The 12,324-nt window shown below is 43.2% G+C and overlaps 1 protein-coding gene across 2 annotated transcripts in view; it reads left to right on the top strand.

Moving 5' to 3' along the window:
* Window positions 1-12,324, top strand: part of LOC147194438 (phosphatase and actin regulator 1-like) — a 43,753-nt gene that overhangs the window by 19,839 nt on the left and 11,590 nt on the right. For both annotated transcript variants that reach the window (XM_086128531.1, XM_086128530.1), the window contains exons 3-7: window positions 5,117-5,197; window positions 5,747-5,950; window positions 6,701-7,046; window positions 8,213-8,400; window positions 10,576-10,732. In XM_086128531.1, the coding sequence (XP_085984657.1) occupies window positions 5,117-5,197; window positions 5,747-5,950; window positions 6,701-7,046; window positions 8,213-8,400; window positions 10,576-10,732 (976 nt within the window). The remainder of the gene's footprint in view (window positions 1-5,116; window positions 5,198-5,746; window positions 5,951-6,700; window positions 7,047-8,212; window positions 8,401-10,575; window positions 10,733-12,324) is intronic.

The raw sequence follows: 12,324 nt of genomic DNA, 5'->3' as shown, positions 1-12,324 counted from the left end.
GCGTATGAGTCTCATTGAGTTTTAGCCAAGCCTCTGATGTTTTTTCCGTTAATGCCCGAGCTCTTCATTGATAAGTCCCCATGAAAATTTTAATACTCTCTTTTTCAAGCTTACAGGATTGCCTCAGGAACAAAAAAAATAAATTAATAAATCAGCATTGAGCCTCTGGGCTTTGGTAGGACGTGTTCCGACTATCTGGGTCACTTCGCAGTGGAAGTGAAGCATTCTCAGATCAATACAGGCAGAGCTCAGATATGCCAGTCTGATTTAATATGCCCTGAGCCGAGTCTCTGATGAGCGCCTAATCTTTTCATCTCGCGCTGCAGATTGAGTGGCTACTCGGGCCCTTCCAACTCAACACAGGGCCGTCCTAAAATAGAACTTTATTTTAAGGCTTTTTCCTGATTAGCACCATTCTACTTGCACGTGTCTTTAGCGCTGAGACGTTTTTGGCACGTCAGTTGGCTTTGGCTTTACATCTTTGCTAATTATTCTTGATCAGCGCCACCTTTCATATTAGTAATAATGAGAGCAACGATGAAAATCCATGCTTGAACTGTTTCCTTTCCTGCTACTGCCTGAATAATCAAACGGCACATTTAAACAATGCTCTGAGTTTCCAAATAGTTGGAGTGAAGCAGTGTGCGCTTGTAGCGTATTTCTGAACACACACATGATTCGGGAATGGGGATTTTGGGACCGAGTCCAAACTCTACTGTTCTTGGTCTTGGTTTTTGTAAAATATCTGCAAAAAAATCCAGGGTGACTTATTTTTTTCTCCATCGTAATGATGCAGTGGTACCTCGACTTATGATATTAATTGGTTCTGGAAGAAATTTTTAACTAGAAAATTTTGTAAGTAGAGACGCGTTTTCCATGAAAAGGCCCTAATCCGTTCCAAGCCCCACCAAAATCATGACATAAATATTTCCTAATGCATGAAAATATGTAACAAACACATTTTACAATTAGATTATTGCACAATAAATAAGAGTTGTGCATCATGTAAAAAACAACTAGAGTCAAGAATAAAAATGGTCATTTAACTCTTTCACTGCGTCCTCATCGTTTTTTGCTCTCTCGTGTTCATGTTCTCTCTCAGAAGTGGTTTTTGCCTGGCGTTTTGTAAAGAACTGATCCGAGGATGTTTGCTTTTGTTGGCTTTTAAGAATCCTTCGAAAATGTCCAAAGCAAACATCAGCATCGTGAGCAATCGCCCGACTTGGTGAACACTTTTTCTGGGCGATTCACATTTACGTAAACCTATCGGAACGTCTCATGGCCCGAGGAGCGAATGACGAGGACGCTGTATAGACACACATCTAACTATTTATCTATCTACACACACACACACACATTCGGTAGAGGTCCCTCTTAGCCAATGGGATGTCATGATGATGCTCAGTAATAGCCAAGGGTAGAGCAGCTACAAGTATGTTGCGATCAGGAAACTCGGAGCTGCGATTAGCAGCCCATACTGTATTTTTACCTTTCGTATCTTGAAATTTCTTTCGTGACAAGAAGCAATATTTTCCTGTTGAGACGTTTCGTAACTTGAAAATTTCGTATGAAGAGACATTCCTGAGTAGAGGTACCACTGTACTTATAGTCCGGTGCGATTTATAGTCTGAAAAATTCATTACTCCGAAGTCCATGAAACGCTCCATAGTGTGTGTGCGTGTGTGTGTGTGTGTGCGCGCAGCATTTTACCACGAAGTCACCGTTATATGAGCATTCCTTGCCAATTGTTGTTACCTGTCTTCGTTTAAAAAAAAAAAAAAAGCAGTCATACAAAGGCATGTATGCACAGCCTAGACTTGTCATACAATCACTGTAAAGCGATCATTCCTTGCCAGTTATTGATGATAACTGTCATCTCTCATAATCAAAAGGACTTGGTTATAATCCACAGGGTCAAAAAAAGGTCATTGCAGGCTTCGGGACCGTCACACAAAGGCAGTGTAGGCGTCAGTTATTCAATTACCTTGCACAGTAGAAAGAAACAAAACGACTAGAAGCAATCCGCAGCGGGAGGATGGGAGGGGGAGGGCGAAATCGCGCACCTTTCAAATGGTCTAGTGTGAGTAATTTTGTAATGACGTGTGACTCGAGGCAATCTATTGCAGTGGTTTTACAGTATGTCATTATTTGCACTGAATGTCTTTTTTGTGCTCTTTGGACTTTTCTGATGAAATCGCCTGCAATTCCAAGTCTTAAGCCTCTACCGATGCATCTGTTTTGGGCTGAGTAGCTCCGGCTCGCATAAAACGGGATGGGGATGTCTGCCAAAAAACACGATTGTCAAATCTCAAAGACACAGGAATCCTCATTAAGGCTTTTGACTTAATGGTGTTGCGTAACCGCGCACATCCTGTCGCCTAGCCGTTATGTCACGTAAAGCTTTGTGTACTTTTCATATTGGATGCAACTGAACTATAATCCCCGAGTTTATGGCAGCACCAGTCGTCATGTGTTGACCTTTTTAGCCCGCTTTCTCTCACTCTGCCCCTACTGGTTTATACTTGGGTAAACATAAACCGGGGTGTTCCGCAGGTGCTGGGAATGCTTTGCTGCTGTCCGGTGATGGCATTTGATTACGTTTTGACCTTGACCCGGTGGGGAAATAAAGGTTAAATGAATGGATAGCGAAGCGGGTGGAATCGCCTGGTTCTACGGCAGTGAGCACAATAACACCACCTGCTGTGTTAAGCGGGAATAGAGCTCAATTCCCCATGGCTGACCGTACTTCTTTCAAAAGCAACTTTGTTCAAGATTGAATTGACGGCACATCTGCTGGTTGCATCCAAGTTAGTGCACTCACTAGTTTGTCTTCATTTTTTTCCGATTCTACACAATTGATCAAATTATCATATAATGAAAAAGTTCCTGTGGTGTCATTCGAGGCCCCTCGGTTACCTTTTTCATGATCATTCTCCCTTCATGAGCTCGAATCGATCAGCATTTTCTTTGTGTATATCTCTTGAGTCGTTTAGATGTTCAGGCGGGCCTGCACTTGTGCCGTCTTTACGGGAGACACCTCGTGGCCCATGTAGGGTTTCAGTTCATCACGGTGCGATGTGTTACCAACAGTTACCTTGGCAACAAAGAGCAACTATAAAAAGAGACTGATCATTTTATCCATCCATCCATTTTCCGATCTGCTTCATCCTCGCAAAGGGTGCGGGGGGTGCTGGAGCCGATCCCAGCTGTCATTGGGCAGTAGGCGGGGGACACCCTGTGAACCGGTTGCCAGCCAATCGCAGGGCACACAAGAGACTAACAACCATCCCCACTCACACTCACAATTCAGTGTTCAATCAGCCTGCCGTGCATGTTTTTGGAATGTGGAAGGAAACCGGAGAACCCGGAGAAAACCCACACAGGGGAGAACATGCAGGAACAACAGGAAGGCCAGAGCCAGGATCGAACCCACGACCTCTGCACTGTGAGGTCGACACGCTAACCACTGGAACGCCCTGATCATTTTATTGCAACTTATAAATTCAGCACGGGATCAAATAATGAATTGCCCCACTTCTACTCTGTCCATCCTGCTTGATGTGAAAGAAGAACTTAAACTTGACGAAAATACGAGCTTTGTTATTGCGAAATGAGTGTAGCTGCAGCAATCTCGTTTCTTTATTGTCCACATTTTGGATGCTATTTTAATCCTCGCTGACATGGGGCGAGTTAATTTTGAAGTCACAAATGCTCCGAAAAGACGGCGAGGATTCATTTTAGCCGGCGCTCCTGGATCATATGTGAAGCACACACGGTGCACAGTGTTGCAGCTCATCCTCATTACACTTTCTTAATTGGTTTTTATGCCGGGGTAGATTTTCAAACACAGAATGTGATTTCTTAACATCTTTGCTGAAGCACTCCTGACAGAGAATGTTAAGTGCCTCTACGTTTTGAAGCCTAAAAATAGATGGGCACGGGAGCTACAGGCCATTTTGTGCATTATGCAGCACACTAAAGTGTCGTTGGAGTAGTTTTTGGGTTTTTTTTGTGCTTTTATCGCGCCTCTTAATCAAGGCCCGATGCTCATATCTCGACAACACCATTCAGCATTTTAACGGCGTTCAACTCAATTTCCTCCGATTGTGCGTTAAGCAAACTGAAATCCACAGCAAGACGAGATAGTGATGATAAAGCGGGAGAAGTTCTCCCCTCCGCGTTCAGACTGCAGATGAATAGTGCTTACGTGACGGGCTACTTTAACCATATCCCCTCTTTCTCTCCATGAAGCTTTTATTTTCCCTCTTGAAGGTAGCAAGCACTTCGCCAAATACAGTATGAAAAAGTATTTGCCCCCTTATGAAATTCTCATTTGTTTTGCATGCTTGTCCCACTTTGATGTTTAAGATCACCAAACAAATGGGAAGATAAGACAAACTTGACTAAACATGAAATGCAGTTTTTAAAGTGTGATTTGATGTATTTAAGGGAAACAAACTATTTAAAAGCTACCCGATCCTGTGTGGAAAAAGTACTTTCCTCATTGGTCGATCTTGAATTTATTGTGGCTTCTGACATGTTTCAGTTCATTTTCACTGTCCACACCCAAGCCTGATTAGCCCCTAGACCTGCTCAGTCAAGAAATGGCCGAAATGGAACATATCTGACAAAATGAAGCGATGCAATAAAATGCCAGCGAAACGACAAATGAGAAATAAAGTACCGATAATTGATATCGATCAGTGTGGAAAGGGTTACAAAGTCATTCCTGAAGCTTTAGGGCTCTAGAGAAGCACGGTGAGAGCCATTATCCACAATTTGCAATGTAGGTTTGTCCTTCCCCCCCCTCCGCCCCCAAAATAATAAAAACATCCCCAAACACTGAATACCTCTCTCGCCCATGTGGTTTCCAGGATGCTAGTAGCACTGTCAGATAATCTGCGCGAACCCTTGCAGCTCTGCTTACCATTTGGCTTTGATTTGACAGTGCGACCGTGTAATCCGGCATTGAACAGTTGCGGATCAAGCTGCTGAAACATTAAAATGTGTGCATTCAAAAGTTTCGAGAAGGTCACGTTAGGCTGCAGCTCAGTGAGGATAAGAAAAAAAAAATGCATGATTGAATTCGTATTCTTTCCTTCCCCCGCTCACGCAGCACTGGAGAGGAAGATGTCCGTGCGACAGAGTCGAGATGAGCTCATCAAGAGGGGAGTGCTAAAGGAGATCTTTGAGAAAGGTAAGCTGCCTCGTACCGTATCATAATCATAATGGCGCGGCCCTTCCACTTTCAAATGATTCCTTTAAGAAGAAAAAAGCTCGACGGCAACTGGCTGTTCTTTGGAGTTCATCTCTTCCTTAATCAGCGGTCTCTAAAGTGCACTTTTCAAGACTCACACAGGGAATCGACTGATACAATCTTTCATTGTACAATTTTGCAGAGTGAGCAGAGAAAAAAAGAATAAAGTTGCAGTATTCCTTGAAAAAAAAGTCACAATTTTATGACACTGAATCGTAACATGGGGAAAAGTCGGCAAATAATCATAAAAATAGTTGTCATTTTGTTTTTGATCCATATATTACAATATTTCTAAAAAAATAAAATAAAATACAATTCCATGAGAAATGGGTCCTAACTGTACAACAGCTTGTGATTTTATCAGAATACATTTGATTAGAGAATAAAGTTGTAATATTATGCCACCAAAGTCATTTTAATAGATATTTTTATGATTGTAATATTGACTAAAAATCTATATATTTTTTCTCCTTCCCTCTCTCTGCTCAGCAACGGGTGATTTTCGATCCCCGATGGACGGCGGAGTTTGTGCTCAGGACCCCCCCGTTAAGTCGTCTATGCTCCTAGCCCCCAAGAAGTCTGTCACATACCCAGGTGACCTTCAGGACAACCACGCCAAGCCGCCGCTGTACCACAAACAGCCGCCAGCTCTCCCTCCCAAGCCTTTTGCTCGCATCCCAAACCATAGCACAGGTCAGCTCATCATTTTTGTTTTAAACCACTGGTATGCTTTAAAAAAATGATATTTTGGGGATATCTTAGTTATTGAAGTAGGGTTACACAAAAAAAAAAAAGAGAACACGGAACCCATATCATACCTGGACGGTTACTGACTACTACTAATTATATTTTTTAAAAAAAGAAAAAAATCTTGGCCTCAAATCTAAAACAATCAAAACCAGCGAATATGGCAGTAATCAGTCAGAGCCCATATGTGAATTAATTAAACTAATTAAAATGTTGCTTAATGAGGAAAATGCAAAATGTCCTTAAAATCGAAAGTATTTTGGGAATCGTTTTGATATTTTCAGAGATTGATGTGGGCGTGGGTACAGATGTGCACGTGAATTTTTGGAACAACTCGACATATTTTTCCAACACGAAGCAACATTACGCTTTTTCTCGATGGTGAAATTCTCTGGGGCGAAAGGGTTGCCCGGAACCTTGACATAGCCCTTGAAATACGTTTTTGCTTTGTTCTACTGGAGTTGAGAGCCACTTCCTAAGTACAATATTGTAGTACTCTCATTCAATTCTCCCGTGGTCAGCCTTGGCCGTCATATTCAATCTGTCAGTCAGCGCAAAGTGGTATTAGGCTGACCTAATTCCATCACTGTGTGTCTGAGCTCCGCAAGATGTGTTGCGTTTGTGTCTGTCTGCTCAAACACAAGTGCAAAGCGTGTTAATGAAAGGCCTGATTTGAACTTTTGCCTTCCTCTCCAGATTCTTGCCAGCCAATGAAGTTGCCCTGCATGCCCGGGGCAAAGCACTCGCCTCCCCTCCCGCCCAAGAAAGTCATGATCTGCATGCCTCCGGGGGGACTGGACTGCACCACGTCCCCGTCTCCGTCACCCAACCCCCTCAGCGCTCTGTCCCAAAAGTGCGGCCCCACCCAGGTGATGCCGGGCCACCATGGCGCCCTGCTGCCCTCTCAGCTAGCCGCGCTGTCCGCTCTCCACCAGAACCACGGCCATCCTCTGCAACTGCAGTACGGCAGCTTACACGCGCCCAGCCGCATCATCGAGGAGCTCAATAAAACGCTTGCGCTGTCCATGCAGAGGTTTGAGAGGTAAGTCGCCACCAGACGCCGGGGGTCATTCAAGCCGTTTGGCATCTTTTCCGATGTGTCTTGCGCAATCCTAATAAGGTTCCATATGTAGGCTAGATGCCCACACTTGGCTGGATTCATTCACTCTGCTCACACCAAATGCTGAGTTTCCATTTATATTTTGGATACAAAAAAATTGGCCGCGTCTGCGTCCAGTTTTTCGAATCAATTTCACATGATAGCTACATATCTAGTCTGGCCATTTTTACACTGACTGATGACGTGAAACGACCCGCATGCGCAGCTGCCTCTTGCGCATGTAAACAACTCACCAAAGTTAACAAGTCACAGTACAGAATTGACAAACATTAAACGTTACACAGCGTTTAGATGCCCGAAGGATATTCGATTCTATGCAGGAGTTTTTTTTCTCGTTATGCTGCTGTGACACATCCCCAACTGTCTCCCATGTTGCATGCAGGATTTACCGCTTGAATTGTCGGTAATCAGAGCATAAAGACACTTTAATTAGCAAAGCACATGCTGTTTATTAGGTCTTTACTTGTGTGTGTCGATATGTCAGGTTGCTTGCTATCATCAAACACACCTGAATGAGGTCGCTCCGGTCCAAAATCAAAACTGCAAGGGAACACCGTGCAACGTGGCCTGATTTATTTGATTCGTGTTTGTGTGGAGACAACTGTGTGCGGCGTAGGCGTCCCCGGCAGCAAGTCGGCTTGACATAACGCGATCAGCTGCTCCTTTACAAGAGCTCCTTGCTATCTTCCTGTTTGTAGAAAAGCAACATGATATCTGATTGGATCTTACGTAAGCTCCTACGTTGCCGTCTTGTTGTCGCCAAAAGCCATTTGGGCGGGGATGGAAGGATGTAAATGGTCATGACATAATGTATAATTAGTCCGAAAGATGGAAATGATTATGTAATAGCGGGGGTCATCGTATGAAACGCTGATGCGAATAAGGCTATTAATCAATAGGATGTATCAAAAGTGATGGCGGTAAACTGATTATCCGCGGCCCGTGTATTGTGACACTGGCCAAAACAAAGTGTGCAGTAATTCCTTTTTATTTTCAAACCTTTTATCGAGACACTTCGGGAACTGGTTGAAATTCTGAAGAAAAAAAATGCAACTCACGGAGTTGTCTCATTTTGCCTTCTGTCCTAGCTCTTTGTTGCACGTCAACAATCAGTGCGCTCCTCAGGACAGACGACAAGTGCCGTCAGTGATCATTGACTATGAAGACGACAAGGAGAACATGCCCTGCGAGTCCGACTATGAGGATCTGCCTAGCATGTACAAGGATGAGGATGACGTCGACGACGATGAAGACGACGACGACTCCATATTTACAAGTGAGTTGAGAAGTGGCGTTGGTGATTTTTAAATGTGTTCTGCAGACATGTGACATGGCTGCAAAAAAAGGCTGTTTTGGCTGCTGACGGTTCTCAAGTGTTTGTTTTACTATACGAAGAAATCAAAATAAGTGCTGTAGTATTTGACAAAGAAACAGAAGAAGTTAGGCTAACCGTTAGCCTAGCTACGCTGCAGATGGTGGTTGCTAACTCTTGTATTCAATGTGGTGAATGGGTGAGAGACATTTTCTCAAGACACTCAACACAACTCAGCTCAGTTTATTCTTGATCTATGTCAGACAAACCTTTGCTTTCTGACTATCTAGTGTTCCATTTTCCATCACAATCATGGAATTTGGCGACTGGCCCAATTTGGTATTTACCACACACCAAAGGATTTTGCCATCAATAAATGTTGGAACCGTAAATTACATTTACAATTGTCAGAACTGACGGACTGCAATTAGGGGCATGACGCTTTCCTGATGGCGCCATTGAATTAAATAGAACACTTTACTTAACTTAGAAATACTTTTTCTCATTTAAAAAGTCAATACAGTCAATGTCCTTGAGGCACCTGCAAAATAATGGAACCATTGTTTTTCTCCCCCTTCTCCGTTTCCAAATCCCCAACCTAACCCAGATAAACGCAAGCTCTGAATTAATGCGGCCGTCCTCAAAGTCAAACTCAAAAATTCAACCGGCACACTTGCCCCGCTTTAACGTGAGCAACATACCTGTACTGTAAAATAATGGTGTGCTGTTGTTAGACTAGAAGCCACATTGCTAATGTTATGCTCCTGACTTGCTGTCTATTAATATCCATGGTGCCAGCAAATTTAGCTAGCTACTTTAACAAGGCTACCCATGTGGTCCTGGTTTGTTAGTGTAGTTTTATTGCTTTTTGTTTGAATTATTGTAATTGTAAAATACAGCGCTTTTAAGCTCTATCATATCCTGCTTACCGATAGGACTATCGGGAAAGTCCTGGCCAACTCTAGCACAATGCGTTGAAAATCCCCTTATTCCTCGGCTGCTCTGATGGTCACAGGAGGGGACAGGACATTTCCTAAACTGGCGTCGAGAAAGACCTGTGTAATCTCTCACTACCTTAACTTTAAGGAGTCGGACAGACCTTTCATCCGCCTTTGTTGAGTAACCTTAATATAAATAAGGCGAACGTCAGGCCACTCCTTTTCTACAGTAGCTATTTCTCTGTAGATCTCGGTGCATTTGTTGTGACTTAGATTGGTTTAGCTGTCTTTGGTAAGACCGCACGGACTTGTAATGGGTGTAGTTGTTCTTTCATTTAAGAGAGGGTGAGTGTATAAATAAAATAATAAAAATGACAAGGATACATTTTTGGGATAGCAGGATTACCAACCATTTCAGAGTGCAACATGTTATTTTGACACATGTGCTCGATTAATCAAGGCCGTCAGGACTTGTCGTGTCACCTGATGTCTCCCATAATGCATTTGTGGTTTCACCTTCAATGCGGATAACCAGAGGCACATCTTTCTGCTCTTATGGGCAATAACTGTTCAGGTCTGCAGTGCAGTTTTTTTTTTTTTTTGGTGGGGGGAGGGTGGGGGTTATGATGACAAAAATCCATCATCACAGTGAATTTCACCATTTTCCTGATGTAAAATACAAAAATCTAATCTAGAATGTGTGTGTGTATCTGTCGGTCTGTGAGGCAAAGAGAATGAGGTGTGAAAGATCGAGACAGATTGTGTTCTGGAAGATGGAGTGTTTTTGTGAATGTGTTAGCAAGCGAGAAATGTACATGTGCCCGAGTTCTCTGCGTTTGTGTGTGTGTGTGCGGGGGGGGGGGGGGGGGGGTCAGCGGTGTATGGAATGGCACTTTTTGGTCTCTGCAGCGAGAGATTGATCGGTTAATGTGGCGTCTTGGATTCCGAAGGCCACCTTTTGTAATAGTGTAGTAGTGAAACAAAAGACAGTTTTACAACAATACCTGATGTGTCTTATGGATGTTCTGGAACACTTCAAGCAATTTCGTAAAATATTCAAAACATTCAGGTACCCCTCCCGCATGTTGTTTACGCATCCATTATTCAGTGCTAGTCGTAAGCTTTTTCTCTCCAACGCTACTTTTGGTGGCACCTTCTAGATTTGTATTCACACCCAAGGCCTTGTAATGTTGAATTATAGGCACGCTGGCTCAGAAAGTGCTCCGCAAAGACTCACTGGCTATCAAGCTGAGCAATCGTCCGTCGAAGAGGGAGCTGGAGGAGAAGAACATTCTGCCAGTGCAGACGGATGAGGAGCGGCTGGAGTCCAGGCAGCAGATTGGCACCAAACTCACAAGGTAAGCTAGCGTGCGGATGTTGTTTGTGTTGGGCAAATGAACGTAATATCGTACATGTTGCAAGTCAAAAGTAAAACTATATTTCTGTTTCTAAATTTTGTGAAATCCATTGTTTCTGTGTTAACTTTTGAGTTACTGGAGAATTCTAAAGTATGACACCAAGACCAAATCTACATTCACATCAAAAAATAACTATTTTGTTGTCGAGCCACAAATCACAATGTATAAATTCATTAGTTCGTCTCTGTGTGCCCTGCGATTTGCTGGCAACCGGTTCAGAGTGTCCCCCGCCTACTGCCCGAAGACAGCTGGAATAGGCTCCAGCACCCCCTGCGACCCTTGTGAGGATAAAGCGGGTTGGAAAATGGATGGATGGATGGATTCACCTCCAAAATATTTGTCCAAAATCCTTTAGCCCTTAAGTAGATATTGGGACCAAGCAGTGCTACTGTTATAATGACTGACATTTAACTCTTTCATTCCAATGTCAATCCTCAAATTTGGTGTGTGCGTACCCCATTCGGCCAATCACAGCTCGGCATAGAATAGAGCTTCGATATGTTTCCTGGTTTCACTACATTGACTTAAATGATGCGTTTTACAATTTTTAAATAACATTTAAAACATATTTTTGCTCTTAATGATGATATTTAAGAAATGTGATTGGGGAACGCCACAGGATAATCAGAATATTCTTTGAGAGACATCCAATTATTGGGCCTTTGCAGTCTTTGAACAGAAAGTGGCTAAAAGCAGACCTCGACGAAGCAGCTATGACCTGTACACGCATACACATACACAACTGGACAACCACACGCGCATACACATCCTTGTTATCACCGTCTTCATCGCTCCGATTCTTTTTCCCCCGTGACGTGGTTCGATGATGCGGAGCGCAACGGTGACCGTGCGGCTGTTCATTGTCGGCCGCGTCGCGGTTACCCTACCCCCCCCCATACATGTTATGTCTTGTGACTTGTTGTAACTGTCTAATGCTTATTCATGTGCTAGGGTCTTTTTTATCCTGGACTTAAATTATCCTCGGAAGAGGATAGTTCGAGCGTGGGTTTTTTTCCCTCTCCCTACCCAGCGTTTTTCCTTTCTGAATTCTGATTGTAATTTCCCCATTGCGGGACAAATAAATGATATCTTATCTTATCTTATCTTATCTTAAATGCTCAAATGTGTCCCAGTTGTCAGTACGTTGACCCTGCTTAACTCATTCAGTACCAGCCAATTCTGGACCAAGTCTGAAAATACGTTTAAAAACGTCTTTGGGAGTAAATGAGTTAAGTACACAGGGTGCCACAAAGGAGTCGTCCGTTTGACATAAAACAAATGAATCATATTTTATCACGTCAGGCCTTAGAGTACCGGTAGTTTTATATGAATCGTGAATGCACATCGCAACGCTGCTTTTTGGTCAACAACAAGCAAGATTTTAGAAATCACACTCATGCTTCCTGGCTGCCAAAGTAAGTCGTACTTGTCTTAATTTGAGCTGACAAGACTTCAATTTCCTGTCCAACAGAGCCGCTATAAAGCTAATGGAAATTCGAGCCTTATTTCCCCACCTCCGCCCCCATTCAAGC

This window comes from Hippocampus guttulatus, chromosome 14, assembly GCF_054856545.1.
Source record: "Hippocampus guttulatus isolate MCC_2025c chromosome 14, RoL_Hgut_1.0, whole genome shotgun sequence".
In the NCBI taxonomy this organism is placed as follows: Eukaryota; Metazoa; Chordata; class Actinopteri; order Syngnathiformes; family Syngnathidae; genus Hippocampus; species Hippocampus guttulatus.
This window is presented reverse-complemented; position numbering and strand designations above follow the sequence as displayed.